This window comes from Microtus oregoni, unplaced genomic scaffold (assembly GCF_018167655.1).
Source record: "Microtus oregoni isolate MIOR12 unplaced genomic scaffold, Mior012 000003F_ref0000135, whole genome shotgun sequence".
NCBI classification, from domain to species: Eukaryota; Metazoa; Chordata; class Mammalia; order Rodentia; family Cricetidae; genus Microtus; species Microtus oregoni.
Genome location: NW_024543062.1, coordinates 73570818 through 73595923, shown reverse-complemented (window position 1 = coordinate 73595923; position 25106 = coordinate 73570818). Strand labels below are relative to the sequence as shown.

The window sequence follows — 25106 nt, the reverse complement described above, 5'->3', positions numbered from 1 at the left end:
GCATATATATGTATGTATATGCTGTTGAAAACTAATATATATATATGAAATCTATGACCTTCCTATGATAAAAAACAAAAACCTATGAGGATCTCTTGTAGCTTTGTGATTTAGCCCTTGTGTAGAGTACAAAGCCCTAGATTTGACACCAACACACACACACAAATCAAAGCAAATAAAATGAACTTAAAAAAACTATTGAGTAAGCCAGGCAGTGGTGGCGCACGCCTTTAATCCCAGCACTCGGGAGGCAGAGGCAGGCGGATCTCTGTGAGTTCGAGGCCAGCCTGGTCTACAAGAGCTAATTCCAGCACAGGAACTAAAAGCTACAGAGAAACCCTGTCTCGAAAATCAAAAAAAAAAAAAAAAAAAAAAAAAACAAAACCTATTGAGTCAAAGAAAGCAATATTGATTAAAAGATAGGAGGAGAAACACTAACTAACTAAAGTACCTTCAACTTTGTAAAATAAGGTGTCAGGAAGACAGGAGGAGATTACTTCCCCTAAAGGGCTTTGATTATGAGCTTAAGGTTTCACGTGAAGGGAAACCCCAGGCAAGTTTGAACTTGGGGCAGATACAAAGAAGGAGTCCTTTATAAAATCAAGTGTGGGGAAAGCCTCCGTGTGGATGGAAAGACTGCTCTACTGAGCAGACTGAGAAAGTGTCCAATGCTCTTCTAGGAAATGGTCCCTCAAAGAAAGACAGATGGGAGTCACCAAAGGCAGCAATTTTGAGAAGCAGCAAGGAAGAGTGAAACAAAGTATGAACTTTCTACTGAGGCTTTGATGCAGTTCTGAGTTTTGGCACATTTAATTGGAAAAGTTTATTTTTTCCAAACTCAGTTGTCAGCTGTGTTAAGTGGGGATAATGACATTTTCTGATGAAGTTATATCCAGCAATCTTAACTACTGTAAAGTTTCATATCTGTTACCTCAGCATAGTGATTGTCAGAATTGTCATTACCTCTGTAGTCAATCACTTCCTTGCTAACTCTGTAGAAACCTTGGTCATCAGTGCTTCCTTGGGTAATAGTCCCTTCTTATTCCTGGGAGTATAAGTCATGAAAACCTGACAGTCTGCAGTTTTGATCATGGCACTGGGTCTGATAGTTACCCTGCTCCAGATTATTTTACATCTATGACTTTATCCAACTTCTAGATCCCAGCCCTCAAGAGCCACTATCTCCTCAAAGGAATTCTCATGCTTAAATGTTTGTATTACAATTAGTTGATGAAGCCATTGAAAATATAATGTTTTATTTACAATAATTAGAAATAGAAGAAACCATACATCAGATGTATGTATACTATGCTAACAAATTTCTAACTCTCCTAGTAACACATCAGATTTAAAAGTTATCACATGACAGAAGTCCAGCAATTAGTACATACTTAACCACATTAATGGCTTTGATGAGTGGAAAGTATGCCTGGAGATTAAGACAAGTGGTTGGAAGTCTTGTTCCTGAGAGCTGTCTCAATGCCACGAGTGACTCATCAGCTAACTTCAAAATAGTCAGCTGACTAACAATAAGCCAATCTCTTTGATTTTGTTATTTCTCTTACACCCAAAATCCTATCACTCGAAAGACAAAATTTAATATTGCTAGTTTAAAAACTACAACTCTTGCTCATTATAACAAATTCATCAAAAAGTCAAAGAAGTTTCAAATAATAGTAATTTTAGAGCAAAACAGTCATCAAATGAATACAAATGAAAAACAATAAACATATCCAAAAAATATGGATAGATATTTTGCAACATGTAATGTTATATCAAAAGTAAATTAGAGGTAAGGAATAATTAAAACGGTCTAAAAGTGGCATAAGACTACTGTCTCTGAACTTATTGGGTCACTAAACATAAATTTCACTATTCAAAAATTTGTTAGTGGAGCAGAAGTGATGTGGCCTCAAACCAGGGTACAGCCTGGATCTGAGTACGGGTATGCCACAACTCATAGTGGCATCAGCCAAAACTGGGTTCCCGCACAGATACTGAATCTGAGCCAGGACCAGAGCTGCCCTCAACCGCAGCCAGAGAGGCTTCTTCCTGCAGTGGACATCAGGCAATGCAGAGTCATGCTGGTCAAAGTTCTGAGAAGAGGATGAATGCTCAGCTCTATAGGTGACATCCTTATCAACTTTCCATGCCCTACTCTTTCACCTACTCTGTTACATCTCAAGAAATATCATGCCAGAGGAGGCTGGAGGAACGTAAGAGCTAGGCTATGAAGGAGTGAGTTTAGTGAAATGCTGCCTTCTGGGCATGTCAAGGTCCTTGCAGTCATGAACTCACACCAGCTGTGCTTACCTGCACAACACCCATACAAGGCCAAACCAACAAAACTCTCACCTAGATGAGGGAGGAGATGTCTGAGCCACATGCCTTACTGAGGAGCTATTAGCAGATGATAATCCCTGGAAGAGGAATAATCATTCTCCTTTGAGGGTGTGTCACTGATAAGTGCCTGTCTCATTCTCTGATGGATGATCCCACCCTCATGCACTTATGGGCAGCACCAATTTAACATTGTGGGTTATCACACAGACACACACACACAAAAAAAAAACATATAAAGTTAGGAAAGATAATCCTATTTCATTGTATAGCCATGGAAAATTGTCAAAAATAAAAATTTGTCACAAAATGTATTATTCTAAGACTCAAAATTTAAGAAGCAATGAAGACCAATGTTTGCAGAGAAGTGGGAACTGAATGAAGAGAGCCATAGGAGTGGACAGCTTCCTGCCCAGAAAAGACATCCAGGCTATGGTGGGTGTAAAAGAACCCAGGCAGAGTTAAAGACATAAATCTGGGTGTTCAAGGAGAACACAGCTACTAAGCAGGAAAAACAACAAAAGGATACATCATACAGAGAGAACACTACAGTTTACAGAGGCTCACTTGTCTAGTGTTAGCTGAATGTAGAGGATAAGCACTTTCTTGGAAGAAACTATCAGGAACCAAGATGAACTGGAAAGGATTAGAGACCATAACATTGAAACATCACAGAGCTGTGAGATTAGTCTCAAAGGACACAATGAAAATCTTAAATCTGCAATATGTCAAGTGGGATAATATGGTTGTTAATATTGATTGTCAAACTGACAGAGTAGATAGTTATCTAGGAGACAGTACAGTGAATAGACCTGTGAGGTATCTGGTAGAGATGAGAAGACCTACAACCGAAAATGGGCAGCACCATTCCATGGGCTGGGCACCTGGACTAAGTAAAAAGGAGAGAGCCAGGTGAGCACCAGCGTTCATGGCGCTCTGCTTCCTGACTATGCATGCAACGTGGCCAGATGCCTCCACGGCTTCCTCACCATGATGGTCCGACCTTTAACCTGCAATCCAAATTCACTCCTGCTTTTGTTAGGAATCTTATTACAGCAAGAAGAAAAAACTATGATGAGAAACGGAGCTGCCGCACTAACACATCTAATGTGTAGTGCTTGTCCATTTGCACTGGGTTTGAGGGAGGACAGGGACAGTGTTTGGAGTTTTGAGCTAGAAAAGACCTCTATCGGCCTGAAGAGATCAGTGGGTAAAAGCAGTTTCTGTACAAGCATAAAAATCTGAGTTTAAATCTCCAGAACCCAAATTAAAGTCATGAGCCTCTGTGATCCTCCAGTTCCTGTAGGGAAGAGGATGGAATCTAGAAACTCCCTGAAACCTCTTGAGCCATCAAACCTCACACAAGAGCAGAAAAAGAAAGAAAACTTGTCTTAAACAAGAAGCATAGCAAAGACCAACACCTGTGGTTATGCTCTGACCTCTATCTAAGCATTGTCATGGCACGCTTGTATGTGCATTCATAATGCTCACATAAACCTACATGCATGTGCACACAGTCAATGAAAATAAAAATCACAAAGAAGCTGCTGCTATAAGCAGATTTTGACGGACCAGTCTAGGGAGATTTGGGAAGCCAAAAAGTTGAGAAAGATATGAACAGGGAAGCCTGGTTTGGTTTGGTTTGGTTTGGTTTGTTTTGGTTTGGTTATGGAAGGGAACAAAGGCTATTGGTTATTGAACAGTGAGATTCTAGTTTGGCAAAGAGTCTCACTGCATTCTGCCTCTGTCCTAAAATCTTAGCTGAGGCTGAATTCAAAAGCAATGAACTAATTCACTCAATAGAGTGGATCATAAGACAGAATAGAATACAGACTGTACATAGTTACTGCTCACCTCTTTTCTTCAGAGTTACAGTAGGTGAGGGCAGAAAGATAGAAAAAGTTATGAAGCTTTGTTGTATGGAGGAGCAGTGGGCTGTATCCCACTGCCCGGCTAGCTTACACCCCAAAATAACAACACACAAATTGTATTCATTTAAACACTGCCTGGTCCCTTGTATCTAGCCTCTTACTAGCTAACTCTCACATCTTGATTCAACCCATTTCTAATAATCTATATGTCACCACGAGGTCATAGCTTACCAGGAAATATTCAGCATGACTGACCTGGCAGCTGGCTCCATGGTGGCTATCTCTGCCCGCCGTCTTTCTCCCAGCATGTTTACTCTGCCCACCTAAGGGCTGCTGTATCAAAAGGCCAAGGCAGCTTCTTTATTCAACCAATGAAATCAACCCAAATATAGAAGGACCTCCTACACCAAAGCTTGGCAAGGAAAGAATTATGGAAAGTTGAAAAGTTGTCCACAAGAATTATATGGAAAGAACACATCTGTAATTGTTAAAGATATTGGCATCATTGAAAATTAGCACAGTCCTATCAAAAGCATGTGCAGTGCCTTCCAGTACCATGAAAGCTATTCCACAGAGAGGGGGCATTCAGGTCAGTTCTAGGTCATGAAAATTTTGGAGCCCAGTCCCAATGGATACATCTACACAATACTGCAGCATTGAAAACTGCATGAACATCGCGGTAGAGGGGGCAGAATGCCTGTAAGAGCCAAAGAATCTGGGACTTTGCTGTGAGATTGTGTCTCCTGGTAACATCGGACATGATGCCCACAAAGACTCATTAACATGACTGCCCAAACATGAGTTAAACAAGGACACAAATGAACAGGTCAAACTGCATGGGAGCTAGCCCCCAAGGCCTCAATCCTACACAGGAACTATAGGCAACCGAGAAAACCTGGGACCAGGAGAAGGGGCCCACTCCAAGGAAGAGAACACCAATTGGTTGTCCAATGTCAGATGGTCAGCTCTGAAAACATACATACAAGTAATACTATATGGACTCAACAGCTAATATGTAAAAATATATATGTATATGAAAATACATATATGCAAGCATTAACAATTAGTAAATAAAGAGGCTATCAATTTGAAGGAGAGTTGGAAGGGGTATATGAGAGAGTTTGGAAAGTGTTGTAACTAAATTATAATTCAAAAAATAAACAAGCAAAAATTGCCTTTCCATAGTATCATTCAATAGAAATTGGCAAGATTTACTGTTCCATGAACTATTGATATTTCTTCTGCTGGATGATGTCATATAAATCACTATTGTCACAGCCACATAATTTATTAACTTATGTACCATATGAAATTGTCAAGACCCAACACATTCTGACCAATGAAACTGATGACTTCAAATGTAGCCTAATAACACAAATATTCACCCCCTGAAGAATATAACCTTCACTGTTGATCCACGTCTGTCATGCTGATCACTGTGGTATGATACCTGTACTCTGCCTTTCAGAACTGATAAATTCATTCTCCCAGCTCACAAAGAGGCCTGTCTCACACACTCCTTTCTTAGAGGTAGGCTGTAGATAAGAACTATCAATGAAAGGCTTCAAGAAATAGCTCCAAGCCTTAAAGTGAGCATTGTTTGAAGGGCAGGGCTGGCATCTGTAGCAGCCATAGGATTGCCTGAGGCCTGAGTTGAAAAGGAAGCTCAATCCCACCCCATGCCTTAGTTTTATGCTGCTTCCCTGGGACGTCACAGACATAGAATCTAAAATCAGGCGCAGATAAACTTGGTGCATACAAATAATGGTCTCAGGGCATTTTCCTAGGAAATCCAAACTTCGTCACTTCTACCTTGTAATAAGAAGATGGAGATATCCACAGTTGGAGAGGATACAAAACCGGCATACATGGGCCTACATTTCTGAAGCTGAAACTTGTACACACACACATACATACACATACACACACTCACACACACACTTTACCAGTTACCATATGTTTGAACATTTCTAACAATTTACAAAACTACTTTCATAAAATATTCTTCCTCTAAGTACCATGTAAAAAAAATTCTACCTTTGCTATTTCCCCTGATTTGATTGAAAAGAAAGTTAAAGTTAACTTTCCTATTCTATACTTAGCCAAGACTCATTTTCTTTTCTTCTGTTAATTAGGAAATCTCAGGAACTCTCAAATTTTTTCAACTTCAATACAAGTGTAAAGTGAGATTTTAAAATCAGCAGAGAAAACTCCACAGGGGAGAGGAGATACAGTATTCACAGAACTCTTAATGGCCGCCTGAGCTGCAAGGATGGCTTAGAAGGTGCAGGAGGAGTCTCAAGCACACAGTGGGCCTTCCATGTTGAACATGTTTTGTGTTTTCATTACATAGGATATGAGAGCTCACTCCTTAAAAGCTGAATTAATTTTCACTAGTCTGTTCCACTAGCAAGGTGTCCGTTAGCCTCACAGCAGAAAGAAGTCCAAAACCAAAGAACACAAAACCAAAGAAAGCATTCAAAAGACACCTGGATGTGGCTTCACACAGCCTCATCTCTATCAGGGATACAAACTCTACTCAGAAAGCCTTGAACCCATGTTATTCATCTAGCCTTTGATGCTATAAATCCAGGACTCATGCTCCAAACTAAAAAACTGGAATGAGAAAGAGAATTAGACATGATGGCAGGGTGCCGATTACCTTCTCTCCCACTGTTGACTGTCAGTCTCTCATAAAGATGGGAGGTCAAGGTACACTGATAAAAGTACTCAAATCTTTCTCAAGGCAAAGAAAAAAGTTAACAAAATTGTATTATAGCAAGGAAAGAAAGGTAGAAGAAATAAGGTACAAACATTGCACGATAACTCGTAGTCAGTATGGAATATTAAAATACAAAGTCAGAGTTAAAAAGACTACCCACACATCCATGTGAATCTTGAAAAAACAGAATACAAATGCAAAGTATAACAACAATAGAGCATACTACATATTTTAAAACAATAAAAAACAGAAATTAAAGCAAACTATGGCAAATGAATCAGGTTAGATCATTTCATTTTCATCGTGTGTAAGAAATTTGGTTGTCTCTGACCCAGGTATACCTGTGACTTCACGATCTTATCAGGGACTCAGGTCCTTCGGAACATCCTTCTGCTTTGTCCTTGGTCTCTGGCTTTCATCTTTTTGAAACTGTGTGTTAGCAAGACAGTTGATCAGGCAAATGATCAACAAACAAATGGAAAAGATAAATACTGGTTGATATCTCTTTTGAAGTTCCTAGTCCATAGTAGGTTTATTTGTTGAATAAATAAAATGAGTGAATCCTTGGTAACCTTTTCTATTGTGAATTAGTGGCCAGTTTAGATGCTCCAGGAACACTCTGTACGTAGCCTTACATAGTGCACTCAACACTTGTGTTGAAGGGTTCCATTTATTTATCTCTCTCCACAGAAATTCACCTTTGGTTTCCTCAAACCCAGTAGAATGATTAGAATGCATTTAATTTATGTTTTAATGGATGTTTTCAGATTAGATAAATAAACTTAATATGAGGGTTGGCCCATAAGGTTCAATGTTTTGTGGATATTTTCCCCCCATCACTTCATACATGCCAGGTACTCCTCAGAGCATTGGGGTTAAACAGACAGATGAACACCCCCACTTTGTAGATTCCTCATTCTAACCAAAAGAAACACAAACATATGTGGAGTTAGGTGCATTGGAAGCTATTAAATGGAATTAAACTAAAAACACAAATCAAGGGTAAGTGGGAGCCAAGAAGGAGAGGTACCACCAGCTTTGGAACTCAGTAGTTATGAGAGGCCTTGCTGAAAAGCTAACATTTCACTAACAACTTGAAGCTAATGATGTTCATGGATATTCCAGGAATAAAAATAGCCAGCATTAAAGCCCCAAAGTTAAAACACACCTGGCAAGTTCAGAATCAGCCGGGAGGCGAGTGTGACTGAGATGAGCGTGGAACCATGAGAGTTTGAGATGCTGACACAAGAAACACTGCAGTATGTCATGCCATGTCGGGCTCCATGCACCATATAAGAATTATGGCTTGTGTATTAGGTAAGATGGAGAGGCCATTCAAAGTAAGAGCTTTGTCATTGCCTATTAGCTTATTGAGAAGACAATGGCATTCACATCTGGGACTGTATTGGAGACACCTCTGTTGTTTAGATTGTGGAATTTATATTATGATACACATGTCACTCAAAATCAAACCTTTTTCATTTTTGGAAATATTCTTATTTTTCCACTAAAGTCTACTTTCCACCAGATAGAAACTAATTTTTATTGCACTTTATACATGACTCAAGACAAGCCAAAGCCTATTCTTATCTGCTAAAGTCACATAAAATGTTAAATACAGAAAATTTGATTTATTTGTAGACTACACCTAACAACTTTTCCATTTATTGAAAAATGGAGATATGGTGCCTTCAGAAGCCCCAAACTTCCAATTATTAACTGATTTTTTTGTTTTATTTTCCCACTTCACAAAGGAGAGTTATTAGTACCAATTAAGTCTTCATAGTTAAATCAAGAAGCCATACTCGGTGCATTAAGAAGTCAATGAAGTTAGCAAAGCAGAAATAGGACGGAAGAAAAGAAAAAAAAAACATTACAAGACTGTAAGGCTTTTATCAGAAAGGACATTTTTAAAAGCAAAGAAAAGAAACTGACTGATGTTTCTGGTTAAAAATTGCCAATTGTTGATAATTTCCTATATACTACATAATATTGGACACACCTGTAATCACTAACTAACATAAAGCTAATCCAAACTTTAACCTATTATACCTCTGGTGCACTAAAAATTTTCCATTTGATCACCAAGATCTATTTCAGTAGCCTCCTTTTACATAGCTGCGCAGTTCAGCTGTTTTAGAGACATACACAGTTTCATAGATGGGTGGGCAGAGAAACCATACATGCTGGCAGATGAGGAGTAGTGTTATGAAAATCTGACTTCTGGACCACATAGCTGATGCACATCAACCAGTTGTGGTCACTTACACAATATCACTCAAAAAGACAGTTGATGGTTTCTTAGGGGGAAAAAGTCACTCTCCTTTGGGGATGAGGCATCTAGGATGCTGTCATGCCATAGTGGGTGGCTATTCACCCATGAGTATATGGGAAGTTCTACGTAGACTAAGGGGATTATTAATAACAATAGACCAGAAGTCATGAGGTTTGGAGAGCTATAGAATATATGGACTCAGGAAGAGTTGAAAGTGGCAGATGGATATGATCACTAAACATTGTAATATATGAGATTTTCTACATATAAAATATTATTTAAGAGATTTGTATATATTATATCCTGTATATATTATTTATAAACTTATAATTTAATTTTAAAATATGACAAACTCCCACATAATTGTGTTAAAAAATGTGATTTTCAAGATTGAACAGGTCTTTTAATTTTTGAAGTGGTTTCCAATTTTTTAGGAATCCCTAGAAGTCCCATCAGAGAAGTTCAGACAGACTTCTTTCAGAGATGGTCATGGATGTTTCCAGCATCTCTATCACACTGTCCATCCTTTTCCCACCCAGTCCTCACTTTTTTGCTTTCTTGCATTTGTCCTCCCATTCTACTTCAGTACAAGCATTTCTAACTTCTTCACTCTGTTATAGGGAAACAAGTAGACCTCAGTCTTGCTGAACAGAGTGTGAGGCAAGAAGCCAGAGGGTAACTTTTCACACATGCTTTTGATAGACCTAGACATGATAGCCCTAGACATTGCTTCTACATATTTAAATGTTACTGCTTCAGCTAAGCACCTGGTCAAAGCAGAACCAACAAGGCGGGTGGGGGGTGAGCCACAAACTTACAAACAAGATGCAGAAAGCAAACAAAACAAAAAAAAAAAACTTCAAATTTATGAAATGAGAAGGAAAAAAATCTCAAATTAATATTATCAGATTTTCAAAAAGTAAAGAACAATTCCAAAGAGTTGATGATTTTATGTCTCTCAATCTTTCACATCAACTGAGAAAAAGCATAAAATAAGACTGAGATTTGAAGGCGTAAGTCACAAACAATCCCACACCAGTTTGGAATTATGATTAATAGAATGGTTATTTATTTAAAGGGGAAAACTTACGGATCACCGTCCCAGACAACAGCCCTCTGCACAATCAGGAAAGGAGCCTAGTTGCAGGAAGCGGAGCCGGAAGCCAAAGAGAGGAGAGGGAAGTGGCCGCTTTTTAAAGGGAGAGAGACCACACCTCATTGGGCTGCTATCTCAGTGACTATTGGCTGAAGGAGCGGAAAGAGCTCCCGCAACAGAGATTCTTTTTCCTGCTTTACTCTGAATTTTCATTAAATGTATTCTATCACTCAGTGATGATAAGACAAAATTCACCAGGGAAGAAAATATGGACAAAAAGCAGATGTTTGTACATGAGCAGCTCCTGCCTTGGGAGATACAAAATGTAAACTTCATGAGTTGCTGAGATGTTTTCCCAACTTGTAGCAGGTCCTGGACTCAGCACATTCATAATTTACAGGGATTCTGAGGACTCATAAACTCTGGCTACACTGACTTTAAGTCATCACTTTGTTCAGCATTTCATTGACTTTTTCAAATACCTCAAGAGGCTTCAGGAATTGTTACTTACTATGGGGTCATGAGTGCTTATAATCATAAAAATCCTATGTAAAACTATAGGTAACTGAATAGGACTCTGCAACAGAAATTTTTCACCACTCCTAATTGAACTGATTAGTAATTAGGCATAATTTAGATTTTTTTTTTACTTTAAAGAGTTATTAAGAGATCAGTGTACATCCCACAACTTGTGTCAAAAGGATCAGAGTCACATAGCTATACTGCAATCCATGTAGTCATTCCCCACCTTCCACTTTATACCTTCCTTCACGGCATCCAATTATTTGCTCTCTGTTTCTGTATGTTCTAGACAACTTTTAAAGCCCCTCTCCAAGCACCCAGGCCTGGCAACTACCATTTTCTACTACAGTACAAGGGCCTGATCGCTCTTGACCTTGTAGCTTTATATCAGTATCTGTATACTAAATACATGGTTATTTATCTCCGTCTTTGCAGCATGGCTTTCTCCTGTGGCCATCCTTACACAGTAAGTCTGTCTAGAAAGTCTGTATGTATGCACACCACTACAGCCGTTGCAAAGCTCAGTAACACTCCCATTTCTACGACAGTGAGCTCCCAGATTCACACTTTGGTTGCTGCCAGGCTCACACCATTTTTTGTTTCCTTTCCTTTATTTTTCTTCAATTGAAAACTGATTTGCTTCATATAATATATTCTGATTCTAGTTTCCCCTCCTCTAGTGCTCCAAGATCTCCCACAATCCTCCCCATCTCTCCTTCCATCTGAATCCATAATCCACATCCTTCGAGTCAATGAGACAGAGAACCTCCAAAAACACTATTGAGTTGATTATGTGTTGACAAACTACTGATGGGCATGGGGCCTGCCCTAATAAGGAGTCATTTGTATCCCCAATGAGACTCTGCTGCACAGAATTAATTTTTCATTTGTGAGTGGGTAGCAATTGGAGCTAGCTTCTGTGTTAGGGATGGAGGCATGTGTCTACTGTGCCCGTGATGGGACCCCATCTGGCACAGGCCAGTACATGCTACCTCAGTCTCTGTGGGTTCATATGTACATGGTTCATGTTGTGCTTAGAAGACATTCTTTCTTTGGTGTCCTCCATTCCAAAAATATGGCTTTTGGAGTCTTCCTGCCTCCTCTTCTGCAGGTTTCCCTGAGCCTTGAGAGGGGATTTATTGGAGACATACCATTTAGGACTGGCATTATGTCTGACTGTGGGTCTCTGTATTTGTTTCCATCTACTGCAGTAGGAAGCTTCTCTGATGATGGCTGAGCAAGTCAGAGACCTATGAGTATAGCAGAATGTCATTAGGAGTCATTTTATGGCCATGTTCCTTCTGCAGAACAGTACTATTTAATTTTCCCCAGGGTCTCTGGGCTATCTGGCATCAGGTTCTTGAACACCCGAGCAGTATCAGGCCTGAGCTCCACCTCATACAGTGGACCTTGAACCTGGTCAGATATTGGTTGGCTACTCCCACAAGCTTATGCCTTTATTGCACAGTGACTTTTACAGGCAGTTCATCATTATAGACTGGAGAGCTTACAGCTGGATTGGCGTTTACCTTTCTGCTTTGTTAGCATGCAGAGTTCCTTCCAGTACCATGAACACTAGTCTGTAAAAGTGAAGGCTCTAGGGTAGGCACCAGCTCTCTACATGTACTATAAAGGAGATATGTCAGCAGACACAAGAGCAAAATATTACGAAGGATACAAGGGAAAAGTGGTTACTATCTGTGCTAGCACTAAGCAGCATGGTTGTGGGAAGACTAGGGCAATCATGCATCGTAATACATCGTAAAAATCAACCTATAATAAAAAAAGGGAAACAGAGCAATAAATCATTGATGGCATTGCTTCCATGTGGAGTAGCAGCAAATCATTGGACTCCTGCTTTAGGACCTTGAAAGGTTTACACGATCACTTACTCCCTGATATTTTAAATATACTCTTTTCAAATTGTTTATCTTTCAGCTCTGATAGTTTTCTATTCATGTCATATGCTGTGAAACAGCATATCCTATCAAAACCTCAAATAATTGCTCATGTTTGCCTAGCAAGGATCTCCATTTATTTGGACATAGTGATACTATGCTCGCTTCATGACTATCCTTAATTTTATTTGCCAAACACATTAAGATTGGTTCAGACATTACTCTCCCATGTTGAAAAGCTTACAAAAATAGGATGATAATAAATGAAGTTGAATTCACTGTGAGAAAAGCATATCAAGAGTGATATTAACTAAAGATTTGTCTGGGTCTGTAAAGAGTGACTTGGAAAATGGTATTATTATTAGTTAAATGCTAGTTGGTAAAAAGAAGCCAGGTAAGATGAATAAGATTTCATAAAATCATAGGTATCTGAGAATCTAAGCATCTCATGTCCTATTTTCTTATAACGGGTCAGATTATAGAAACAAGAAATTCAGTGTTGACTAGATGTTAATCAGAGGAGGACAAGAAAAAGAAACTAGATTCTTATCTTCTCAGTTGCAGTTTACTGAGCTCTAACAATGTCACCATCTTGCAGACATCTGTTTTTGAAAAAAAAAACTATCAGCAGATTTCCTTATTTAGAAGATAAAAACAACCAAGCAAGTCTAAATGTTTATATTTTCATTCATAGATGATATGAAATAGATAGGAATATCCCTGTCAGCTTGTGCACAGTAAATCATTCCAACTCAACCTTGTTAACACTTTTGCGAATAAACTCTTTGAAACACTGTTGGTAGCAGTATCAATCATGACAACCCTGGAGGAGTCTTCTGATGCCCAGGACCCAGATAATGAGTGGAAATAGTGAGTCAGGTCACAAGGAACCATAAAAGACTAGCAGTTTAACTGAATGATTATACTAACCAAAAAGTATCTACCAGCGCCCCTTCAAAGCTCTGATAGCCTAAAAACAGGATCCATTCTTCCACAGGGCTGAGATGGGTAACTAGTACCTAGTTACTGAAGACCTCTCTCTATTGCTATTTTCTCTGCTTTCCAGGGAGTGCTAAACACAGTAAAAGAGGCAAAGAATGAATGTGGGGTTTGCAGGCAGTGCAACACTGTGTTGTTGCTTCATTTCCTATGCTTTCAATGCCAATCATCTCATATTGTTCTTTCTGTGCACTCCTTTATGAGGCAGTTCTCATTGTGATCACTTGTTAAATATCAATATTCCCTCATATAGGTACTTGAAGTACTCTGAGACAGAGGTTCCTCCTGTTTTCTATTTGTAGTACCTTACATGACTTCTGTTGTAAGAATGCAATTACATTTGTTGTTTTAAAGGATCAAAAGGTCTGTCTGTACTCTTTTAGTATAGGTATACTTCTATTTTTAAGACAACCTCATACCCAACATTGTCCTTTGCCCCATAATCCTGAATTCCTACCAGGTCTGTACAATATTACAGAGATTTAACACAGGGGAATTCAATACCAAGATGGTAACTAGCATTCAACAATGTTCACCTTACTACTATAAAGTTAGTTGGAATTATTTGAACCAAACTATGAATTAAGTTAAGGAAAGAATAAAATTTCTAAAATTTTCTCATTAAGAATGATAGTTGGGGAAAGGTCAGAGAGGGAGAGCAAGGAAAGAGATATCTTGATAGAGGGAGCCATTTCAGGGTTAGGGGAAGACCTGGTACTAGGGGAATTCCTAGGTATCCATAGGATGATACCAGCTAAGAATCTAAACAATACTAGAGAGAGTGCCTTACTGGCTTCCCCTGTCATCATATCGATGACTACCTTATTTCTCATCATAGAACAGTAATTGATGGAAGCAGATGCAGAGATCCACAGCTAAACACTGGGCTGAGCTCCCTAAGTCCAGTTGTAGAGAGGGAGGAACAAAAATATGAGCAAAGTGGTTAAGACCATGATGGGGAAACCCATAGAAACAGCTGACCTGACCTAGTGGGAGCTCACTGACTCTGAGCCAACAGTTGGGGAACTTACACAGGACCAAACTAGGCCCTCTGAATGTGGGTGATAGATGTGTGGCTTGGGAAGTTTGTGGGGCCACTGGTAGTGGAACCAGTATTTATCTCTAGTGCATCATGAATGGGCTTTTTGGATCCCATGGAGGGATACCTTGCTCAGCCCAGATACAGGGGGTAAAGCATTGGTCCTACCTCAAATGACGTGACAGAATTTCTTGACTCCCCATGGAAGGTCTCACCGTCTCTGAGAAGTAGATGGGATGTGGGGTGGGGGGAGAGCAGGAGAAGGGAAGGGAGAGAGAACTGGGATTAGTATGTAAAATTTAAAAAAAAAAGATTGTGTTAAGAAATTAAAAATAATAAAAAATAATCATAGCCATTCTTAAAATTATGACACTAGGCTTTAGGTGTAGCTCACTGGTATTTGTTGAGTGCTTGCCTTGCTCACATAAAGCCCTGTGTTTGCCTCCAGCACTGCATAAAACTGTAGTGGCTTAAACTTGGAATCCTAGCACCCAGGATGTAGAGACAGGAGTATCAGAAGTTCAAAGTCATCCTCAGAGGCACAGTTATCTCAGCGCCAACCTTGTCTTTATGAGACCCTGTCTCTCAATAGATACGTATGTAAACTGGTATTCTGAGAGACAAAGAAGCCATTCTGTATGATGTCCTGAGAGCAAATGCACAATGCCATTCACATGTTGTGCTGCTCCACGGTGAGCTAGTGCTGACTATGTGCTTTGGATGACAATAACATGTCAGGACATGTTTATTGGGTCTAAGAAAGGTATGACACTAATGAGGAGTGGCGATGGTAGTAGAGTTGGGACAGGGAAGAAGATGGAAACTCCTGTTCTATTCAATTTTACTGTGAGTCTCACACTGCTCTGAAAACAAGCCTGTTGCTTACCAAACAGAAAACACAAGAATACATTAACTATTACTATTTTTAAGAGTCAGACCTGGCTATATAAGGACAATTTCACAGAGAAAAGATGAACAGGAGAAAGCTTCTGAAAGCTACAGCTCTTTTTTGTTGTTGTTGATGATGATTTTGTGTAATCTCTCTCTCAAATAGACTTATTGATTCAGTGAAACTACTTGGCAGTTTTTCCTAGTTTTGGTGAATTTTAGGAAGAAAGTCCTGACAGTGGCAGCATATGAGATTCACAGAGACCCTCCAGGGCCTTCTCAATATTCCTCAGTCATTTTTGATACACTTGGGCCGAATCTGCCTGGCTTTGACATGTATAGACTTTGTTTGGCCTGACAAGAGGCCCTTTGCAATGAAATGGCTTCAAATGCCAGTTTTGCCTCAAGAATTTCAGAAGGACCCCCTTTCAAGAACTTATTTGTGTATTTGAGCTTAAGATAGCCATTATCAGTACTTCCCAATGGTCAAGCTTAAACAATTCTGCTGTGGTAAAAATATGCTGAAAGTATTTAATGCAGATCCTTAATCCATAAGAAATACACATTTTTCTTGGAGCACAGTTTCTTAATGTAGTGTCAAGAGGGCATTTTTTTATAAAGCCTATTTTGCACAACACACTGTGCCATCAGAAAAAAAAATGTATGTTAAAGTTACTTTGAGACTCCATCTTGCCATATTCAGCTTGGCTCTTATCAAGAAAATATATGATAGGAAATACTGAGGGTAGTGGGGGGGAAAGAGGACTTCTCATGGTTAGTGGGATAATAAACTTGTATACTCATTATGAAAGTCTTTTTTAAAAAAACTAAAACAGAGCTACCATAAGACACAGCTGTTCCACTCCTAGCCATATACCCAAGGATTCTAAGTCAGCACACCACAGAAAGACTTGCACTTCCATTTATTGGTGCGCTACTCAAAATAGCTGGAAAATGGAAACATCCTAGGTGAACAAATCAGGTGAATGGATCAAGAAAACACTGCACATGTATACAGGAGAAATTCAGTCAGTCACAAGGAAAAGTAAAACCACAACATCTGAAGAAAATTGGCCAGAACAGGAAATCATTGGTAAACAAAAAGTACAGACTGAGAAAGACAAAAGAACGGATGTTTTCTCTCCCATGCTGTGTGTGTGTGTGAGAGAGAGAGTGTGTTTCTGTGTCTGTGTGTTTGTCTGTGTACCCATTGTGTCTCTCTCTGTGTCTTTGTGAGTTTGTGTGTCTGTTGTGTGTCTGTGAGTGTTTATGTGTCTGTTGTGTGTGTGTGTGTGCGCATGTGTTTATGTGTATGTGTATGTGTGTGTATGCATGCATGCATACCCATGGGCACGTAAGGTCAGGAAACTAGAAAAGAAAGCCTAATAATAAATGAGATGTTGAACCACATTGGAGCACTGGACTGAGCTCCCACGGTCCAGATGAAGAGCAGAAGGAGGGAGAACATGAGCAAGGAAGTCAGGACCACGAGGGGTGCGTCCACCCACTAAGATGGTGCGACTGATCTAATCGGAGCTCACCAAGGCCAGCTGGACTGGGACTGATGGAGCATGTGATCAAACCAGACTCTCTTAATGTGGCTGACAATGGGGGCTGACTGAGAAACCAATGATAATGGCACTGGGTTTTGATTCTACTGCATGTACTGGCTTTTTGGGAGCCTAGTCTGTTTGGATGCAAACCTTCCTAGACCTGGATGGAGTGGGAAGGGTCTTGGACTTACCACAGAGCAGGGCACCCTGACTTCTCTTAGGACTGGAGAGGGAAGGGGAGGGGGAGAGGGAGAGGGAAATGGGAAGAGGCGAGGAGAGAGATGTCAACATGGAGTAGGGGGAGAAAAAAACAAGATAATAGAATGCACTTTGCTGTAAAAGCAGAAGAGGAGCTGTTGGGAGAGAAAAGGGAAACGTGGGAGAAAGTGGGAGCAAGGAAGGGAGGAAGAAGGAGAAGCAATGAGAAACCACGTGGAAATGACATAATGAGAGCCATTACCTTATATATCACTCTAGTAAAATTTGCCAAACAAAACCACATTTTTCTTACCTAAAAAGCATAGAGTTCCTTAAAACAAGAAAAATCTAACATTTTTAGCAAGTATGCTGCCATAACCTCTGCTCTTTCTCTTCTGTTTGCTTGTTTGTTTGTTTTTTTTTTATCTATTCTGGTGTATTTGCTTTTATTTTATGTTATTTTTTAGATGCCTGTTTGTATTCTAGAGATAGAGAGAAAGAAAGAGTGTGGACTCGGGTGGGTGGGGAAGTGAGGGGATGTTGGAGGGCCTGGGGGAGGGGAAACCATAATCAGAATGCATTGTATGACAAAAATCTCTTTTCAATTTTTAAAAAGGGGAAATATTTTTGATCAAATGATTTTATAGTTAAGGACTACCCAAGGCATAGAGGGGGACACAACTCTAAAGTTGAATTCCCACATGACACATTAAATATAGCAAATGTGACAATGATCAGAACATAACGATTTTCAGGAAGAAGCAAGCACTCCCTCAAACCAAAGACTGACGCTGCCTCTCCAGACGTGTGCCCTCCTCTGTACGTGTGTGTAATTTTCTTTGTGCCTTCCTAATCAAGTGACCTGCTCTCATTTGGCTGAGTTTCAACCACAAGACATCACTGTGCACTTATTTTTTTCTTCACGATACACGTCACAACACACCAAGAAAGGAGGAACTTCAGTGTCTGTGGTAACATCACTTGATAAACACACTCCCTGCACAGCAAGAATCTGTCTGCCGACGCTATATAAAGCAGCCGACGCGGACTCACACTCATTGCGAGAAGACCATGAGAGCTGCTGCCATCTCCATGCCAAGGCTGGACAAGCTGCCAGGAATGTTCTTCTCCGCTAACCCAAAGGATCTGAAAGAACCTAACCATTCACTTCTAGATGACAAGACACAAAAGAAGAAGCCAAAGACTTTGTAAGTTCCTTCCGAGTCTCACTTAGGTTATCTTTTATGACCAAAGAGCACGAACAAATGGAAATGAATTTGGCATTTAGTTTATGTAGCTCAGAGCAATTATCTGTTGTGCCTTATAACTGAGATTCAGTTTTAATCAAATATAAATCGTGGTACAGGACAGTGAGTGGAAATCTTTCTGGACTTTGACTCCAAAAAATGAGCTCTATTTTAAAACAGCAAAATATTGTATCGTCTATGTTTCATTGTTACTTTCTTCCTCAGATATTTTTGCTTTGTGTTCTTTTCTTTTTATAAATAATGTGAGCTTTCCTAGTAATTTGTTATTTTTTGCTGTGTTTTGTAGTGGAATGGATGTGAAAGCGTACTTGAGATCTATGATCCCACATCTGGACTCGGGAATGAAATCATCCAAGTCCAGAGACATGTATGTACTGAATTGTTAGGACTGTATAAGCAAAGACATGTATGTACTGAATTGTTAGGACTGTATAAGCAAAGACGTGTATGTACTGAATTGTTAGGACTGTATAAGCATCCTTAAAGATGACTGTCATCTTTGCAAAATACTGAGACTGCAGGCTTCTGGGCATTGTGGTTCAGTCATGTAATTCTAGCACTTGGAAGGCAGAGGCAGAGGGATTATCACTTGTTTAAGGCCAGCATTGGTTAAGGTAAAACCTTGTTCTTTTCTTTAAAAAAAAAAATACAAAAAATACTGTGTGCAATGAACTTCATTTATTTTAGGCAACATGGCAAACAAGATTAAGCCACATTAGAGTTAATTGATATTAATTACAAAGATGTCACAACAAGTTTCTACTCATGGTTATATTGTTCAGTTTTATCTGCTTGGATTTTTTTAGCTGTCTTGACAGATTATTTTTCATAACTATGGCAATTAAAGGGGATTTCATACATAAAATTTATAATAAAACTCATTATAATAAGAATTTTAGTCATCAAAGGGTAACAACCATTATTTTTTTCTTTTGAGATTACAGAAAACAGCTTAATAATTTATGTCATTTTATTAATTATAGACTTTCTGCTGAGGAAGTAATGCAGTGGTCTCAGTCTCTGGAAAAACTTCTTGCCAACCAGAGTAAGTATTCATGAACTATCCATTGTTTGGAGGTCAGATCTTTAATTCAGTAGATTGGATGTCTGATTAATGTATATTATCAAAGGAAGGAAGGAGCATTACACAAAAAGTAATAGTTTAGTTTTTCTAAGTTCATTGGTAATTTCATCACAATAAGACTTGGTAGAATAACACTAGATTTTACCACTGTCTTTTAGACAAATCTGCCAGGACAACTACAAGATACATGTTTTCACGAATTCAAGAACACAACTAAAATTATGTTGGGTTGCGGAGAAGATGGCTGATTGGTTAAGAGTGCTTGCTGCTCTTAATGACTTGTTTCCCTGCACTTACTCCATCTGTCTCACAGACATCCCATTTTTGGAGGATCTGATGCCTTCTTCTGGCCTTTATGGGTCCTGCATGGAGACAGGCAAAGGAGGAGGGAGACACACACACATACACACACACACACACACACACACACACACACACACACACACATATCCATAGAGAATGTAAGCTTTCAAAAATCAAAATAAAGATAAATAAAATTATGTTGCAGTTTCAAAGTTTCAAAAGACAAGAAAATATCACATCATATGAATTACTATTTTAAGGGTACTTTCAAAAGCAGGGATATTCAAAGCAGTATTCCTTTACTTAGTATTCTATCATTCACATGCTTATTAGCTTTCATTCATCCACCTTATGTGGAAGGTATTTTAAAGGCAAAAAGGATTCGAATGCAAAGACACAGTTTATCACTGCCATAAAGATGCTTGGGGCATATCTAGTATATTCTGCAGGTATATTTTAATATAGGCAAGCTCATGAGAGGCTTGTGGGAGTTTTGTTATGAAAGAAAGGAAAGACTGAGACCAGTTCCCCTCCCCCATCATAAGACTGCAGCAGTCTTAGAACTTTAGCTTTATTCAGAGGTGCAACTTGATCTCAAGAATAAGTTCCAAGGACTGGAGGGATGCCTCAACAATTACGAACATGGGATGCTCTTCCAGAAGAACCCAGTTTCAGTTCCCAGCACCCACATACCAGCTCACAACTCTGGATCTCCATCCAGTTCAGGAGATCCAACACCCTCACACAGACAATCATGGAGGAAAAACAACAGTGCACATTAAATAAGGTAATATGAGAGAGAGAGAGAGAGAGAGAGAGAGAGAAAGAGAGAGAGAGAGAGAGTTCACCCTCTCCTCCACAGAAAGACCTAAGGAAAATTACTTGATGAGGACTAAAAAATTCAGAATAGTTGGATCATGTGATTACAAGACTTAGTTTAAAGTTTAACTAACTGAGTAAACAGCATATAAATCTCAACCACACTAGCAAATGCATTCAGTGTACCAAGCATGCAAGTAACACACAGACTTAACTTTAGCTGACTACCATTTTTGGATGAGGCAATTATATTTTAATTATCAACCTGATGTCAATACCCTCAGTCACTAACATTTCCTTATGGAAAAAAAAGTCACTCTACACTCTTGCTCAGATGTTGTCGTCTCTAAGTAATGACATTGTTCTATAATCAGAACTTGAGTTCAACCTAAATACAGCAGAAAGCATAGCACTTTTGCATGAATACACAAGGCAGTGTGTGACCGTGAGTGAGATAGTCAGCTAACAGATTCCTCTTCTACACATAACAGAATCCCCAAGGCTGCCTGCAAGCTATGGTGCAACTATTTTAGCGGTCACAATCTCACGCCTTGGTACATATAAGAATAGTAGAATTTGCTTATAAATTTCTTCTATGATATATTCATTTACTGGCTCACTTAATTTACACAACCCCTCTCTTTTTAGCTGGTCAGAGCGTTTTTGGAAATTTTCTAAAGTCTGAATTCAGTGAAGAGAATATTGAATTCTGGTTGGCTTGCGAAGATTATAAGAAAACAGAGTCTGATCTTTTGAGCAGCAAAGCAGAGGATATATACAAAGCATTTGTGCACACAGACGCTGTGAAACAAGTGAGTACTAAAGTCATTGTCATTAGCATCAGTGTGTGTAAATTCTCCCAAAAAAAGAAATGCATTCGGTACACAGGTTAGGTTGAAGACCTCCGCATCATGCTTTTAGACACAGGTGTGCATTTGTATGTTCAGTGAGGTGGGATTAGTCCCTCTACTTGTAAAAGTACCAGTACAGAGACGAAAAATACTGATTTTTCAAAACTGTCCAACTTGATTGGGTGAGGAATGGAATGAAGTAGCCCGGGCCAGATCAGTAGGTTAAGGAACCCTTAGTGAACTCAGATAGGGATAAAATGCAGACTAGTGTAACACACAACTGAAGCAGCAAAAACATGTGCAGCTTTTTAGCTGTGTTGATCTTCAGGAAAATACTTGCATTCGGTAAACCTCAAATGTCCATGACACTTTGGTTTGGTGTATGGCTACATTCTATGGATATTTAAGTTTTTCATGTCTATTTAATTTCGCTCCTTCCAACTACGCCATAAACAGAAGCAGAAATCAAAACCTCTTTTTGTTATATATTTTTGTTTGTGCCTCTCACACACCTAGTAAAGAGCTAGCTTAGAATAGCAATTCAAGACATAGCTAAAATGATAAAAATAGGAATGTAAAACCATTTTCTTAAGGCGCATCTGAAACAGCAATAGCATAATAGAAAGTATCATAAACAGCAAGTGCACATTAATTAACAACTATTTCTTTTTCAGATCAATATTGACTTTCGTACTCGAGAATCCACAGCCAAGAAGATTAAATCACCAACCCCCACATCTTTTGATGAAGCACAAAAAGTCATATACACACTTATGGAAAAGGACTCTTATCCCAGGTTCCTGAAATCAAATATTTACTTAAATCTTCTAAATGACCTGCAGGCTAGTAGCTTAAAGTGAAGGCTTCCTGGCTGACAGGAACTAAGAGATGGTATCAAGGACAGAAGGAAACGCCAGCGACACTGCCTGCGTGATCGTCTGGCCTGCTTTGGTGACTCAGCAGGCTCAGTAGAAGGAGGAACAACTCAGAATGACTTTACATGGAACCTATCCAGAGAGAGACTTGAGGGAGCATCAGCAGGAAGACATGGAGCAACAAAGGGAAGGAGCTACTGTGATACTGTCATGAAATACAGGGGACTCTATTAGAACCCTCAGACCTGGGAAGGTCAGCTGACTGGCAACACAGAAACTATGGACACTTTGTACGTGACTGATCACGATGATAAGCTCAAGGACAGCGGACGTATGTGCTACGTGTTGTTGTGTAGATTGTGTTGAACTCTTGCCGTCCCCTTCCGGTGGACGGCAAAAGTATGTACTGTAGACCACAGTTGCTATTACTGACACAAATAGTTTTGTTATTTGTTTATTTAATTGTATTTGGCTTGGAGTAGAGGAAGAGAATTGTGTATTTAACCTAAGCTATTTGTCCTAAAACTAAGAAGTCATAACACATTTGTAAATTAATTTATCATAGAGTCAAAAGTAAATGGGAACTTTATATTAAAATATAGAGAGATATGCCTTCCTCTATTTTATCATTACTTTGATTCTGGTCTTTCCTTACTCTGATGTTTAAAAAATTGGATGAGGAAAACAATATGCATGCTGGAACAAAGGGAAGTCCAGGAGGCCTCCACAAAGAACAGCAGGCAACTACGGCATGCTAAAAGTGGGAGAAATAGTCTTACTCAGAGAAGAGCATACCAATTATTTATCCAATACCAAATGCTCACCCCTGGAAACATACACACACGCAACATTATACAGGTCTAGAATGGTGTATTTATGTAAAAATGTGGAATTTTAAATACATATATTCTTAAATTTCCACACAAATCTGTGTGAAAAAAATTAACAAAATAAGAGGCCATTAATTTGAAATGGAACAAGGAAAGTATATGGAAGGACTTGGAAGAAGGGAAGGTGGAAGTATTTATTTTTATTATAATCTCAAAAATAATAGAAATTCTAAAAACTGAAGCAAAGGATTTGTACTTTCTGCTGTCTACTTGGTATTCCCCAACTAATACTATATTTTCTCTATTATGTTGGTCAGAATTCACCAGTTTTCTTTCTACTATACAAAATATTTAATTCAAGTTTCAAATTGATGAAAAATGATGGCATATTTGAAAGAGGAAGGAAGAGATATCTTAAACTCAGGTGTATGTTCCTCCTGTAATGTTCACAACAAGGCTATGAAAAGAACACCTCATAAAGATTAAATTCCACAGTTACTTTGTGTGTTAAAACGCATCCCTATAGCTGGCCCCTTCCCAAACTGACTGGTTCAGAATCTCTAACTGCTATAGTGTGTGGTCTGTATTTCAAAGGAAACATCAAGTAATTCTGAAGACAATTTGGTTGCCTGTGTCTATGAGACATGGAATAAAGAAGAACTATTCTGATAATATAGTCTGGGCACCTTCTACTGTGCAATACTGCCACCCACTGACCAGAAGTGTTCCCTAAAACACTACAGGCTACAATGGACTAGAGAGGGAGAGGAAGGGGAGGGGGAGGGGGAGGGAAATGGGAGGAGGGGAGGAGGTGGAAATTATTAATAAAAAAAATAAAAAAGAAAAAATGAAAAAAAAAGAAAATTCACATCCTTCTGAAAAGAAGGACCCTACAAAGCCCTCCCCGGGGAAGGGGGGAGGGGGAGGTCAGTCAGCTATTCCCAGAACCTGTTAAGCTGTATATCCCAAGCACCTGGATCTATCATGTTCAACAGCCAATTATTTACACAATGTAATGTAGTACTGAGCCTTTTCTCGCTGCAGGTTCTTTCAGGCACCAGGCACCAGCAAGGGTAAGGAACCATATGCATTACAGGTTTGAAGAGATTTTAAGTTCCCCCATTGGATTGAATCTAAATTAGTTCTACATTAGGCTGTGCTCTATTATGTTGCTGGTTAAAGGGTAAGAAAAACTTGGGGAATCTATGTTGTTCGTCATTTGTAGTCATCTCTCTCCGTCGACACTACCAAACACAAAGTTCTATTCAGCTTCCCTCTACTGTCTGTAGTTAACATAGCTCATATCTTTTTAAATTTTTAAATTTTCCTTTTTCATTTGATTTTTGGAGATTCCACATATGAGTACTGCATTTACATCTTTCCCTGACTCTTCCCTCCAATTCCTTCTGTGTCCAATCCTTTTCAGATTCATGGCATTTTGTAGGTTTTTTCATTGTTTTCCAATTCACTATTTACAATCCATTCCCTCTTATCCTCTAAACAGACATACACATCACCTTCTAAGGTATAGATGTGCTTATTTCATCTTCTATGGCATCAGCTGAAGCTTAAGAATCTCCTGGAATTTAAAGCCCTCCCACGGTGACCTTCACTTACAACTTCCATCACCCCTTCTTGTTTCCTTCCTACATTAATATCATACTGGATTATCTAC

General features: G+C 39.1%; 1 protein-coding gene across 1 annotated transcript; it reads left to right on the top strand.

Moving 5' to 3' along the window:
* The first annotated feature begins 18472 nt into the window (after positions 1-18472).
* On the top strand, positions 18473-23212 carry Rgs1 (regulator of G protein signaling 1). Its single transcript, XM_041649088.1, has 5 exons — positions 18473-18609; positions 18956-19036; positions 19653-19714; positions 21524-21687; positions 22401-23212. Exons 1-5 carry the CDS (start codon positions 18473-18475, stop codon positions 22584-22586), a joined length of 630 nt encoding a protein of 209 aa, XP_041505022.1. The 3' UTR covers positions 22587-23212.
* Positions 23213-25106: the final 1894 nt, after the last annotated feature.